Source organism: Capricornis sumatraensis, chromosome 15, assembly GCF_032405125.1.
Source record: "Capricornis sumatraensis isolate serow.1 chromosome 15, serow.2, whole genome shotgun sequence".
NCBI lineage: Eukaryota > Metazoa > Chordata > Mammalia > Artiodactyla > Bovidae > Capricornis > Capricornis sumatraensis.
The window spans coordinates 26,622,231-26,637,796 of record NC_091083.1 but is presented as its reverse complement, the minus strand read 5'-3'; the positions used below and the strand labels follow the sequence as shown (position 1 = coordinate 26,637,796).

General features: G+C 38.3%; 1 protein-coding gene across 1 annotated transcript in view; it reads right to left on the bottom strand.

Annotated features, from left to right (window-relative positions):
• Window positions 1–7,422: 7,422 nt before the first annotated feature.
• The window catches only part of SPAG6 (sperm associated antigen 6), a 58,308-nt gene continuing 50,164 nt past the window's right edge, over window positions 7,423–15,566 (bottom strand). Inside the window, exons 10-11 of the mRNA XM_068987611.1 lie at window positions 12,926–13,071; window positions 7,423–7,492 (exon numbers count right to left, since the gene is read on the bottom strand). Coding sequence (XP_068843712.1) covers window positions 7,423–7,492; window positions 12,926–13,071 — 216 coding nt within the window. The remainder of the gene's footprint in view (window positions 7,493–12,925; window positions 13,072–15,566) is intronic.

The following is a 15,566-nucleotide window of genomic DNA, read 5'->3' as shown; positions in this document are numbered from 1 at the left end:
ATTAAAGAGGCAAACATGAAATATTAAAAGAAAATATAAATGAGTCCCTTAAATAAGGAATTTTGAGTGGGAAAAATGCAAAATAATGGAAGATACATAGATGTATCTGCATAAACATTTAGAATATCTGTATGTCAAAAATGAGAGGGACATTTTTGGATGAGATGGTTAGATAGTATCACTAAATGGACATGAATTTGAGGAAACTCTGAGAGACAGTGGAGGACAGAGGAGCCTGGTGTGCTGCAGCCCATGGGGTCCATGGGGTCACAAGGAGTCAGGCATGACTTAGTGACTGAACAACAAGAAGTCAAAAATAACAATAAATAAAAAGTTGAGAAGTAGAAAGATATTTGTCATAAATATAAAATGTAGAGTTAGTATTTGCACCACGGTTCTTAAAAGCCTTTTCAAAGAAAAAATCCCAATACCTTTGGGGCAAAAACAGCATCCTTGTATGATGGGTTATGTCTTATGAATTCAGAGGAAACCACTTTGAAGAAGAGAGTTCATTTGGAAGAATCATTTGTCCCATTTTTAGAATGCAAGGTTTTGCTTTTGATATATTCTGATTTGTTTCCACCTTACTTCATGTGTACAAAGTGATGATATTTGAATTACATGATAATTTTTTTTCCAGTTCTTTTTCAAAAGCAAACCCTAGAATACTGTACTTCCCTGTCTCCTCCTACAGGGTTCACTTGACTTCTCTCATTGCAAATCCAGGGGTAGATATTCTTACTATCTCCATTTTCCAGGTTAGGAAAGATGTATCTCTGTGGCTTTAAGTACAAAAAGGCAGCAAACTGAAGTATCAACATAAACATGTCATTAGAGGAGAAGCTCTGCCCAGTGAACACAATTTGGAGAAAGAGAGGCCTGTCAATCCACAAAGGTGTGTGCTTAGCCAGGATTCTTACATCCTGCCTCATCTTTAGCTCACAGACCACACCCAAAGGATACAGCCCAGCTTTCGGCAGTACCTGAACAAGGACAGGTCCCAGAGGCCCCACTGAAGAGGGGAGGCTGGGAGGAAGTTCACAGATGTCTGCACTTGTGCTAACACCTGCTGGGGGCTCAAAACAGGGACTGTTTTGAGCATGTACTGACTTCATAATACGCATGAATTGTCTCATGTAACCATCAGCAAACAACCCCAGGACTTACGTACTTTTATGATTTCCGTTTTCCACTTAGGAAACTGAGGCACAGAAGAAGTAAGCAGCTTGTTGAAGCTCACACAGCAAGGGAGTGGTTGAAACTGTATCTCAGTCAGGCAGGTGGGGCTGGAGCCCAAGCCCCTAGGCCACAAGTAACCATGTATAAAGCCCTTGTATCCACAGAGCACATCTGACCCTCACAACATGGTAAGAAGGTCAGGAAAGATTCTCCCTGATTTACACTAAGGCAGTGGGAAGCCAGAAATGGGTTACTGGAGTTAAGTCATCTTTTCCTTTTTTTTTAATGATCTGAAAAAAACTGACAGCAGAGCATGGATGGACCTGTGATAAGGAATGACTGGAGGGAAAACAAGACTTACAAAGCTTGGATAAGAGAAAAAAAGTGCCCTGAACTTTAAATAGATGAAACACATGCTGCATGGAGGGGAAGGGAGCTGGGGAACAGGCAAGGGGATGTTACCCTGAGCACTGGAAGAATGAAAATTGTTCTAGCTCAGGAGCCATTGGGCCTGTAGTGATGCTGGATGATAAATGGTGAAAGAAATCATGCCCACAAGCATTCTCATCATGTTGAACTAGTTTACCTTCCTGAAATACTAGCTCCTGGTCCATGTCACTATTTGTCCAAGAATCCTGTTATTAATTTATGTCTCTGTTTATTTACCTGACCTTTGTTTAGACAGCAAGGCTAGGAGTTATGTCCAAACAACCAACAAGAAGCTCCAAGCGAAAGAGGAGTTTCACGTAGTATTAAAATACAATCATGGTAATAAGGTTTATACAAATACTTTCAGAATTTGCTGTCATAGAACTAAAATTGTATTAATTAACCTCTGAACCTGTTGCTTGTTTTTCAATCACCTTAAAAATTCCCCAGTGTCGTGAGTACAAGGGAACCTCACAAGAGTCACCCATGTTCTGATAAACTTATGTCTATAAAAATGATCCATGTTAAATGCACTGGAATTCTATTTTAAAGTAGGAAAATAAAGAATTATTTTGCTGTATGACTGCTGCCCACTCATTTATCTGATTTTGTTCAAGTCTCAAATGATAGGTATCAGAAAATATATATTCTATACTCATTTCAAAATTTTACTAAAATCAATGGGCATCATCAACTGCAAAGAGAATTCCTTTACCTCTATAAATTATAGCATTGACCTCAAGTTGTATGTAATGTTATATCAGTAAGATTTATCATAAGAATATTGCCTAAGTATAAACATTTTCATCAATAAAGTTCTCTCTAAATCCTCTTTCAAAAGTGAGTAAATTTCATGTAGTAAGTCCTTCCTAGCTTCCCTTTTCTGCTCCAAACCCACATTCGTTCCTTCTATAATTCTTGGCCATCAAAATCCTTCAGTGACCTGTAGCCTCCAAACAGGTTTCCAGGATTTGATCTCAAATAGTGTAAAAAAAAATGGGGGGATTGTTCAGACTGAAATATTTGGCTATGCCTCAGGGGAAAAAAATAAAAAGCATTCTTAATCCATGGTTCTGATTTTTTTTTTTTTCCCCTGGTGCTGGCATGAATGAAATATAGGATGACTCATCCAATGAGAATTTGAATGCTGGTAGAAAACTGGACATAAACTCCAGTTGAGTTGAAGGAGAAAGAGATCAGGGACCTGTGGGGAAAATGCAAGATGAGAATGAAAGGAGAGATTCTATGAATACAGGAAAACAAACATAGCCAGGTTTGAACTCTGATATTTAAAGCCTGCTAAAGGCCAGTGACAGATGACACCAGGATGAGAGAAGAGCTGAGGATGAGAAGTTTCTCGGCTGACTGTTAAATAGATGTAGCTCACTGATGAGTGTGCCCATGTGGGATTTTAATTACTCAGACATCTGTTTAGTGAAGTGTATACTAAATAGTGATCAAATACAGAGATCAAATTATGTGGGGAGGAGAGTGGAGATGACATTCATGACTCAGAAAGGAGAGCGATCAGCCAGGAGAAAATCAATCCTGGCTTTACATCTCACCAACAGAGAAGCAATTATTTTAGATGTGGGGCTAGTTAGCTTCCTAGGTCATGAATTTAATTAAATAACCTTCAGAAAACAGAACAAACCACTGTATTTAACTGTCAGTAAGACATGCTACAAATTAATGATCCAAATTCCTCCTCTTCTCTCCTTACAGTTGTCAGTGACAAAACAAGGTAAAAGAAACTAATAGTTGATGTAACAACATGGATGGATTTGGGAAGGAATTATGCTACATGAACTAAGTCAGACAAAGACAAATACTGCATGATCTCACTCGTATGTGGAATATAAAAAATACAGAAATGAATATAATAAAACAGAAACAGACACAGATACCGTGGTTACCAGTGGGAAGAGGAAAAGGGGAAAGGGCAAGTTAGGGGTAGAGAATTAAGAGGCACAAATTACTATGTATAAAAGGGTACATTAAACAGCACAGGGAATACAGCTAGTATTTTATAATAACTTTAAATGCAGTATAAATTATTGAATCACCATGTTGTACACCTGAAGCTATTATAACATTGCAAATCAACTATACAATTAAAAAAATAATTAAACTAAAAGCCAGTTTGATCCTAAAAAAAAAGTCCAAAATGCCTTAACCAATGGGTAAATGCAATAGTTATAATTAAGACGGTCATTTAATCCTTTTAATCTCTGAAATAGAAGAGCTACAAATCTGTTTTTTCTACACAGTGACCTTTGTAGCAAAATAAAACATAGTATACACAAACCTCACCATTTGCTAGCACCTAACTTAATCAAAGTTAGATGACTGGAAAACACAACAAATCTTTCATGCTTTCAAGGTCAGTTTCTAAATTTGACATCTTAGACTGGAGTTGGCCTTACCCAGGAATTTAAGGTCAGGGTTTATGAATCTAAGGAAAGGGTTGGAGATCTGAAAACACAACAGAAAAATCCTTCATTCTTTCAAGGTTAGTTTCTAAACTTGACATCTTGAATTGGAGATGGCCTTATCCAGGAACTTAAGGTCAGAGTTTATGTTAAGCAGGACCTCAAATCAAGTTTAGAAACAAGCAAATCTTTAATCCTGTATTTAAGGGGATAGTTTGAGAGGAAAGGTCAGAAAAACAGATCAACCTCCTGTTGTAAATATGAGGTTGTCATTTGTTTTTACATATTGCATGAAATATGCCTGTTTGGTGTTCAGTGTCTTCTATCTATTTTAATCCCTGTGTCTGGGCAAATGTGTTTATATTAGAAAACTCCATGAGGGCAGGAAATTTAGCTTTTCTTTATCATAAATCATCTGATTTAACTCCACTTATCTAAGAGTGTGGGGCCTGGTGTGCCCAGTTGCTGGCCAAAAAGTATACTCATTGACTGACAGATTGTCCATAAATCACATATTGGTTTGTAAAGAATGGAATAGTTGACAAAATTGTTTTATGCATCAATGCAAGCTATCTTCATAAGCATCTCATGAGTCAGCTGAACAAGTATTATCAGTCTTACTAATTGACAGACATGACTAGAACCCAAATGTTAGTCTCCTTTCAGGCATCACTGATACGTATGCACCTATTTCTGCAACAGGTGACTGAATGAATAAAGTTCAATCAAAAGTAAGATTCAACCACTCTGTTCCCGAAGTCCTAAAAATAAATTGCTGTTCATTTAAGTTAAATGAGATACCCTAAGGACAGGAAAATTTCAGATAAACTTCAGGGGCCAGGGAGGGGAAATAGTAAGACAGGGTTCGCTCAGGCCAGAGGATTGGAATTGACAAAATTCTAACCAGGGGTGAAAATAACAAAGAATAGAGGACAAATGCTATTTTTCTTCTAGTATAAATAGAAAAAAAATTTTTTAATCTCTTAATAGACTTTTCAAAGAATAAAGAAAGCTTCATTTTGCTTTAAGCCAAGAAACATTTCATAGCATACATTTTCCAAATTGCATATGATTACCTTGAAGCACCCATTCAAACTCCATTAAATGTTTTGTTTTCCTTAGTTTAAAACCATTTGGTAAGTATGAAATGATGTAAGAAGTGAAATTTTTCAAACATAAAATATAATAGCAAGAAATACATAAGGAGAATTTCACCATTCCCATAACACTTGCTAGACTGATACAAGGCAAAAAGAAATGGGATTGTCTTGGGTATGATGAAATTTTAAAAGATGCAAACAAAGGTACATATTATTGGAAAATGATGACAGAGAGTAATCTAGAAAATATCAAAAATAAATAGATAGGTTTCTTTTGAGGGAAAAAAAGAGTCCAGTTAGGAAACCTGAAGGCTAACCTGATTGGAAACTATGTCCAAGGGGCTCTCTGGTTATCACTTACTTCCTATTCAGGCCTCCAGGGTAGATCACTGTCAGGAATGTCCCTTTAAAAAAAAAAAAAAAAAAAGACACACATGCCAACTAACCAAGACTCCTGAATCCAATCATATATTCCCCAAGGTTAGAAACACCACTCAGGAAAAATAAAAAGGACAATCGGTTCAGTTCAGTCGCTCAGTCACGACCGACTCTGCAACTCCATGAATCACAGCATGCCAGGCCTCCTGTCCATCACCACCTTCCGGAGTTTACTCAAACTCATGTGCACCAAGTCGGTGATGCCATCCATCTCATCCTCTGTCGTCCCTTTCTCCTGCCCACAATCCCTCCCAGCATCAGGGTCTTTTCCAATGAGTCAACATCTCGCATGAGGTGGCCAAAGTATTGGAGTTTCAGCCTCAGCATCAGTCCTTCCAGTGAACACCCAGGACTGATCTCCTTTAGGATGGATTGGTTGGATCTCCCTGCAGTCCAGGGGACTCTCAAGAGTCTTCTCCAACACCACAGTTCAAACGCATCAATTCTTTGGGTGCTCAGCTTTCTTTACAGTCCAACTCTCACATCCATACATGACCACAGGAAAAACCATAGCCTTGACTAGATGGACATTTGTTGGCAAAGTAATATCTCTGCTTTTTAATATGCTATCTAGGTTGGTCATAACTTTCCTTCCAAGGAGTAAGCGTCTTTTAATTTCATGGCTGCAGTCACCATCTGAAGTGATTTTGGAGCCCAAAAAATAAAGTCTGACACTGTTTCTACTGTTTCCCCATCTATTTCCCATGAAGGGATGGGACCAGATGCCATGATCTTCGTTTTCTGAATGTTGAGCTTTAAGCCAACTTTTCACTCTCCTCTTTTACTTTCATCAAGAGGCTTTTTACTTCCTCTTCACTTTCTGCCATAAGGGTGGTGTCATCTGCATATCTGAGGTTATTATATTTCTCCTGGCAATCTTGATTCCAGCTTGTGCTTCTTCCAGCCCAGTGTTTAATACTAATGCTTTTTTTTATTTAAAATTTTATCACAACTCCCTCTTAACTTCCTTTCAGCTCCATTTGTGAAAACGCATGTAAAGTCTGAGTCGAATGGTATCCTTTTCAAATTTTTCCTTAAATCCCTGAAAATCTCACTTTTGAAACTTGGGAATGTGAAACTAGGACAAGGGAATACTGAGGACCCACTTTACTTGCTTGCTTCAATCGCAGGCCTAGACTAAGAAGAAACCTTTCAATGAAAATGAGAGGGATGTCTGCAATAGTATAATGCTTAATATTGACTTCTACCCTGCCCTGTCCCAGGAAAGGTCAGGAACAGTTTAGGGAAGAATAAGATGAGAGGTAGAAAACTTAGGAGGAAGAGGAAACTTCCTAAATTTTTAGGAAAACCTGCCAGGTTACCCATAGAGTTCATGTGTTCAGATAATGCATTTGTGTAACCAGCACCAGCATCTTCAAATGCCTTGCACTTTGTCATCTGTGTCCTCTTGCAACTACTTCCCTTGGATATCTTTAGACTTTCCAAGACCAGTCTTCCTTGCCTGTGCCCATGAGGAACTGGCAAATTAATTAAGAGTTTCTGAACACTATCTTTCATCTATATCTAGTTAGAAGTGTGTGCATGTGTGGTCTTTAATGGAACAATAATAAATTTGTGAAGACCCTTTATTGTTTTTTTTTTCCTTTATTGTTTTTTTAAATTTGCCTTTCCAACAGATCCTATGCAAAGGATCATGACTAGCTCCTCATACATTCAAACCACTAGTTTTTTAAAGTGCTAACATAAATTTAGAAAATATTATCCAAAAGTATTTCACATTGACTAAATTAGTATGTATTTAGCTCAAATACTTAAAAAGAGCTTTAACAAATATCATTCACAAATACTCTGCTGTCAATTTGAGCATAAAAATGTAACTTTGCTCAGTTAGTAAGTGGTTGATAGCTGTCCACTCTCTGCAGAAGTGTTTCTGAATATCCAGGGGAATAATACCTGAAAAAGAAAATTTTCTATTAGATCTTTGTGAAAAGATTTAGCACAGTAGGCACAAAAGATTCAATGTAAGATGCTTATCTGAAATAATTCTTTGAATGAAATCTCTAATACACCAACCAATTATACTGCAGGAATGCTCTGTGTATGAGGTTAGAAATGATCAAGGAAGAGAATACCAGTTCATAAGACTGTACCAGAAACACAGCAAAACATTTAAGGAGTATCAGTGCAATGGCAAAGAAAGGGTATTTTCAAAGTAGCCAGAGTATTGGATCTTCAGCATCAGTCCTTCCAATGAATATTCAGATTGATTTCCTTACGGCTGACTGGTTTCATCTCCTTGCAGTCCAAGGGACTCTCAAGACTCTTCTCCAACACCAGAGTTCAAAAGCATCAATTCTTCAGTGCTCAGTTTTCTTTATGGTCCAACTCTCACATCCATACATGACTACTGGAAAACCATAGCTTTGACTAGATGGACCTTTGTCAGCAAAGTGATGTCTCTGTTTTTTAATATGCTATCTAGGTTGGTCATAGCTTTTCTTCCAAGGAGAAAGCACCTTTTAATTACATGGCTGCAGTCATCATCTGCAGTGATTTTGGAGCCCAAGAAAATAAAGTCTGACACTGTTTCCATTGTTTCCCCATCTTTTTGCCATGAAGTGATGGGACTGGATGCCATGATCTTCATTTTTTGAATGTTGAGTTTTAAGCCAGCTTTATCACTCTCCTCTTTCACTTTCATCAAGAGGCTCTTTAGCTCCTCTTTGTCTTCTGCTATAACGGTGGTGTCATCTGCATGTCTGAGGCTATTGATATTTCTCTCAGCAGTCTTGATTACAGCTTGTACTTCATCCAGCCCAGGATTTCGCATGATGTACTCTGTATATAAGTTAATAAGCAGGGTGACAATGTACAGCCTTGATGCTCTCCTTTCCCAATTTGAAATCAGTCTGTTGTTCTATGTACAGCTCTAACTGCTGCTCCTTGACCTGCATACAGATTTCTCAGGAGGCACATGGATCACAGCCTTGTCTAACTCAATGAAACTATGTGCCATGCCATGTAGGGTCACCCAAGACAGACAGGTCATGGTGGAGAGTTCTGACAAAACGTGGTCTACTAGAGAAGGGAATGGCAAAGCACTTACTATTCTTGTCTTGAGAACCCCACGAACAGTATGAAAAGGCAAAAAGATATGACACTGAAAAAGATGAACTCCCCAGGTCAGTAGGTACCCAATATGCTACTGGAGAAGAGTGGTGAAATAACTCCGGAAAGAAGAGATGGCGCCAAAGCAAAAACAACGTCCAGTTGTGGATGTGACTGGTGGTGGAAGTAAAGTTCAATGCTGTAAGGAACAATACTGCATAGGAACTGGAAAGTTAGGTCCATGAATCAAGGTAAATTGGAAGTGGTCAAACAGGAGATGGCTGTTTTAGGAAACAGTGAACTAAAATGGACCAGAATGGGTGAATTTAATTCAGATGACCCTTATGTCTACTACTGCAGGCAAGAAACCCTTAGATGAAATGGAGTAGCCCTCATAGTCAACAAAAGAGTCCGAAATGCAGTACTTGAGTGCAATCTCCAAAATGACAGATGATCTCTGTTCCTTTCCAAGGCAAACCATTCAGTATCACAGTAATCCAAGTCTATGCTCCAGCCACTAATGCCAAGAAGCTGAAGTTGAAGAGTTCTATGATGACCTACAAGACCTTCTAGAACTAACACCAAAAAAGATGTCCTTTTCATCTTAGGAAACTGGAATACAAAAGTAAGTAGGTCAAGAAATACTTGGAGTACAAAATGAAGCAGGGCAAAGGTTAATAGATGCTGGTCATACGAAACACCCTCTTCTGACAACACAAGAGATGACTCTACCCATGAACAACACCAGATGGTTAATTCCAAAATCAGATTGATTATATTCTTTGCAGCCAAAGATGAAGAAGCTCTATACAGTCAGCAAAAATAAGACCGGGAACTGACTGTGGCTCAGATCATAAACTCCTTATTGCCAAATTCAGACTTAAATTGAAGAAAGTAGAAAAACCACTAGACCATTCACGTATGACCTAAATCAAATCCCTTATGACTATACAGTGGAAGTGACAAATAGATACAAGGGATTAGATCTGATAGACAGAGTGCCTGAAGAACTATGTATAGAGGTTCGTGACATCGTACAGGAGGCGGTGATCAAAAGCATCCCCAAGAAAAAGAAATGCAAAAAGGCAAAATGGTTGTCTGAGGAGGGCTTACAAATAGCTGAGAAAAGAAGAGAAGCTAAAGGCAAAGGAGAAAAGGAAAGATATAACCATCTGAATGCAGACTTCCAAAGAATAGCAAGGAGAGACACAAAAACCTTCCTAAGTGATCAATGCAAAGAAATAGAGGGAAACAATAGAATGGGAAAGACTAGAGATCTCTTCAAAAAAACTAGAGATACCAAGGGAACATTTCATGCAAAGATGGGCCTAATAAAGGACAGAAACGGTATGGACCTAATAGAAGCAGAAGATAATTAAGAAGAGGTGGCAAGAATACACAAAAGAACTATACAAAAAAGATCTTAACGACCCAGATAACCACAATAGTGTGATCACTCACCTGGAGCCAGACATCCTAGAATGCGAAGTCAAGTGAGGGCCTTAGGAAGCATCACTATGAACAAAGCTAGTGGAAGTGATGGAATTCCAGTTGAGCTATCTCATATCCTAAAAGATGATTCTGTGAAAGTGTTGTACTCAATATGCCAGCAAATTTGGAAGACTCAGCAGTGGCCACAGGACTGGAAAAGATCAGTTCTCATTCCAATCCCAAAGAAAGGAAATGCCAACGAATGTTCAAACTACCACACAATTGCATTCATCTCACATGCCAGCAAAGTAATGCTCAAAATTCTCCAAGCCAGGCTTCAATGGTACATCAACTGAGAACTTCCAGATGTTCAAGCTGGATTTAGAAAAGGCAGAGGGACCAGAGATCAAATTGCCAACATACACTGGATCATCAAAAAAGAGAATTCCAGAAAAGCATCTACTTCTGCTTTATTGACTACACCAAAGTCTTTGACTGTGTGGATCACAACAATAAATATATGACACAATAAATGGATAAAAAAAACTAGCAAGTGTAATTTAAAATTTTCTAAAACACTTGGAATAATTAAACCTCCTAAGATGTTTTCTCCAGAGAAAACCTAACCTTCAAGACTTACTTTATCCTCTGTTCATTATCTTTATCTATCCTCAGGTGCTTGACTTAAAAACTCATAATTTATGTTACATTAATTTCTTCCACATTTTTTCAAGTTACTGTGGATAGAAGAGCTGTGTTTCTCAATAGTGTGCTTACAAGCAGTCATGGATAAACATCTACATACATGCATAAATAAAGAGCTACATTAAAGAATATTTCTCCACCAAAGACTTGTGTGAGTGCTCAGTCGCTCAGTTGTGTCCAACTCTTGGCAACCCCACGGACTTTAGCCTGCCAGGCTCCTCTGTCTGCTATACAGCAAAGTGACTCAGTTATACACATATAGATGTTCTTCTTTTTATATTCTTTTCCATTATGGTTTGTCAAAGGACATTGAATATACTTCCCTGTGCTATACAGTAGGACCTTGTTGTTTAAACATCCCATATAATAGTTTATGTCTGCTAATTCCACCTACCAGTCTTTCCCCACTCTTGGCAACCCAAGTCTGTACTCTATGAATGTGAGTCTATTCCTGTTTTATAGATGGGTTCATTTGTGACAGATTTTAGATTCCACATATAAGTGATATCTTATAGTATTTGTCTTTCTGATTTACTTCACTTATTATGATAATCTCTAGTTGCATCCATGTTGCTGCAAACAGCAATATTTCATTCTTTTTTATGGCTGAGTAGAAAAACATCTACTTCTGCTTTATTGACTACACCAAAGCCTTTGACTGTGTGGATCACAACAAACTGTGGAAAATTCTTCAACAGATGGGAATACCAAACCACCTTACTTGCCTCCTGAGAAATCTGTATGCAGGTCAAGGAGCAACAGTTACAACCAGACATAGAACAATGGACTGGTTCCAAATTGGGAAAGGAGTACCTCAAGGCTGTATATTGTCACCCTGCTTATTTAACTTATATGCAGAGTACATCTTGTGAAATGCTAGGTTGGATGAAGCACAAGCTGTAATCAAGACTGCTGAGAGAAATATCAATAGCCTCAGACATGCAGATGACACCACCCTTATAGCAGAAGGCAAAGAGGAACTAAAGAGCTTCTTGATGAAAGTGAAAGAGGAGAGTGATAAAGCTGGCTTAAAACTCAACATTCAAAAAATGAAGATCATGGCATCCAGTCCCATCACTTCATGGCAAACAGATGGGGAGACAATGGAAACAGTGTCAGACTTTATTTTCTTGGGCTCCAAAAGCACTGCAGATGGTGACTGCAGGCATCAAATTAAAAAGGTGCTTTCTCCTTGGAAGAAAAGCTATGAATACCAACCTAGACAACATATTAAAAAACAGAGACATCACTTTGCTGACAAAGGTCCATCTAGTCAAAGCTATGGTTTTCCAGTAGTCATGTATGGATGTGAGAGTTGGACCATAAAGAAAACTGAGCACTGAAGAATTGATGCTTTTGAACTCTGGTGTTGGAGAAGACTCTTGAGAGTCCCTTGGACTACAAGGAGATAAAACGAGTCAATCCTAAGGAAATCAGTCCTGAATATTCATTGGAAGGACTGATGCTGAAGCTGAAACTCCAATACTTTGGCCACCTGATGCAAAGAACTGACTCACTGGAAAAGACCCTGCTGCTGGGAAAGATTGAAGAAAGGAGGAGAAGGGGACGACAGAGGATGGTTGGATGGCATCACCAACTCGATGGACATAAGTTTGAGCAAGCTCCAGAAATTGGTGAGGACAGGGAAGCCTGGCATCCTGCAGTTCATGGGGTTGCAAAGAGTAGGACATGACTGAGTAACTGAACTGAACTGAGTATTCCATCAATATCTCCTTTCTATCTGTAATAGCAGTAATTTGTAATTTGTAATAATAGTCTCATTGATATGAATGTGAGCATAAGGCAGAGAAACAATATGCAGGGAACTATGAAAATCAAACACTTTCTATTAACAGTTGATAATTTACTTTGAACTCTGTTTTGGGGTACTCTTTAGTAAAGCACATATTAAATTAGTACAGAAATGTCTCAAATGACATTTTAGTTTCATTTGGAAAAGTATGTGTCAATCAGAACATCATTTAATTTGAAGGATAAAAGAGATCGAGGGAGAAGCAGAAGTATATTTCAGTCTTCTGTGCTATTTCAAAGTCCACATTTTCACATAGTGGATATAAAAATCTCAATTTGAGAATAGAAAAACAGAATAACATTGACCTTCCCAAAGTCCATTTTTCCTACCTTACTATTTCTTCTGGGTAACAGTTGTTAATGCTGTTGATATATTCTTGAAGGAGAGATCCAGGTTCTGCTTTTATCTCTTGTACCTTTTTAAGTCCACCACTTGTTACAAAAAGTCGTCGAGCTTTGCTATCATGTGGCAGCACCTTGAAAAGTGAAGCACATAAAAGTGTCAGCTTTTCTTTTCCAAGCTGGATTTTTACTCTTGAAAAGCAATAATATATGAGGAAATGAAAAAGAGAATTTATGTCTAATATACCTAGAACATAATGAGCCTAAATTTGCAAATGATTCCAAGAAAAATGCAGCCTTTTTGGAAATGTATCAACTTGGTATGCTGTGGAGATGGAATAAAGCCAATGAACAGAAGCAAAGGTAATACAGATCCAACTTTATAGGTATGATATACAACAGTGGCCGTCCTTCGCTTACAGCCATTCAAGGTCTCTCCAAAGTTAAAGGCAAGATCCTTAACAAGGCGCAGAGGGTCTTCTGTGACTCAGGTCCTAAATACCTCTCCGAAGTCCTTCCATACCAACCTCTACACTAAATTGTGTTTCAATAACCTCAAAGGTTGCATCTGAAGCATGTTTTGCTTTGCCTATGCTGCTTCCTCCTCTTCGAAATCCCTTCTGCCCTCCACACACTTCTCCCATTACTTGGGGGTAACTTCCTTTAAGAAACTTTTCTCTGGGACACCCCTACTCTCTTTCCCAGGCTGAGCTGGGTGCATTTCTTCTCTTAAAGCATTCTGTTAGACCCCTTTCAGTGCACTTGCCACATAATAGTTTAACTATCAGGGACTTCCCTGGTGGTCCAGGGGTTACTAAGACTCCGTACTTCCATTGCAGAGGGCACAGGTTCCATCCCTGATCAGGAAACTAAGATCCCACAAGCTATTAAAAAATAAAATTTTTTAAAGCTTATCATGAAGTCTAGCACATTGAAGTGTTTTCTGATTGTTTCATCCAGTCCCCCAGCTCAATTATAAAGTTCCTTGAAAAAGAACTTGGTCTTAACTATTTTTTGTCTATCCCTTAATGCTTAACATGTAGACATTTAACAAAACTAAAACTACAAAGGGATTTTGCTATTAGAATGATAATACACATCAACTGGACAATAAAAGATGACACTAAGTGTGCATGTTTCTAAAAAATGGAAATGCCTATAGGCTTTAAATATTTTGTTTGGCCTGGAGAGTTTTTATTACCTCCTATCTTTTAAATTAATATCTTTTTATCTTCTGCCTTGCTTTCCTCTCTCTCTTCTAGTGCTCTGGATCCTTAGATTAAGAAAAGGTAAAATTCTACCTGAAGCAAATATTCCTAAAGGCACATTTATAAGAGTATGTGGTATGCAGTATTGTGGTTTTTTTTTTTTTATCTTAGCTAACTTCCACAAATCCCACTGACTTACTTTAAAAGTGACTTATTTTGAACTCAGTTCAGGCTAGTGTTTGTTTTCACAGCAAGTTCAATAAAACTAGAATATCTCACTCCTGGTAGCCTAAAAGATTAGAGTATGAAATGAAACTTTCAGAAATAATGTCAGCTACTCACAAGAGGTGATGACTGTCTGTAGATGATCCACTCGTCCCCTTACACCTTCTTCCCTCTTGGCTGATAAAATTAGCTGGTTGCTTTCTTACTTAGCATCCAGAAAACAAAGGTTGATTTTTTTTATTCTTTTTTTTTTTAATGTATTTATTTGACTGCGCCAGGTCTTAGTTGTAACACATGGGATCTTTGATGCATCATACAGGATCTAATTCCCCAACCATGGACTAAACCTGGGCCCCCTGCACTGGGAGCACAGTGTTAGCCACTGGACCACAGGGAAGCCCACTTATTATTTTCTTAGAAGGAAGAAGACAGAGCACAGGTGTTTGATACACAGAGCTGTATTCTAAGGGGGCTTCAGCAACGTAAAACCTACCATCTAGTAACTATGGTGCTTAAGGGGCAGCAAGATGTTGGAGATCACAGAAATGAGTCAAAGACAGTACGATCTTTCAGAGGAATACCTAAAACTAGACCCATTCAGCTGTAGGGCCCAGCTTAAACATTTTAACAACATACAGTTTTTGTTTATTATTTGTAGAAATATAGTACACAACAGTAGTACCTCCTTCATACAGCCTTATAACTGACGCTTCAAGTGAATTTGGCCCCCATTCATTTTTATTAATTTTTTAAAATCAGCCTTTAGCACTTTTATGTTTTATTTCTCAAAAACAACTTTTTGGGGTTTTGTGGGTTTTCTTTTTTTGAGTGCCTGGGATTAGGCTAAACTCTATACATATAACAACTCATTAATCTTTACAATGACCCTATAAAATAGGTTCTCTTATTAGCCCCAGTCTATGGGTAATTATACTAAGGTTTAGAGAGGTCAAGACGTTGTTAAAGGTATTGCTGCTAGTAGAAACCCAGGCAACCCAGCTCCAGGGCCTGAGCTCACAGCCACACCGAGATACTAATTTCAAAGACCCTATTTTCTTAAATCCAACCTGAACACAACCTGACCACTTCTTGATGACTTAGGGTCCTCCTCCTGGCCATCCACGGCTGTGGGAACACACATACTCTCTCGTGGCCTCAGCTGTCAGGAGTCAGTTCCTCTGGCTGAACCCCATCCA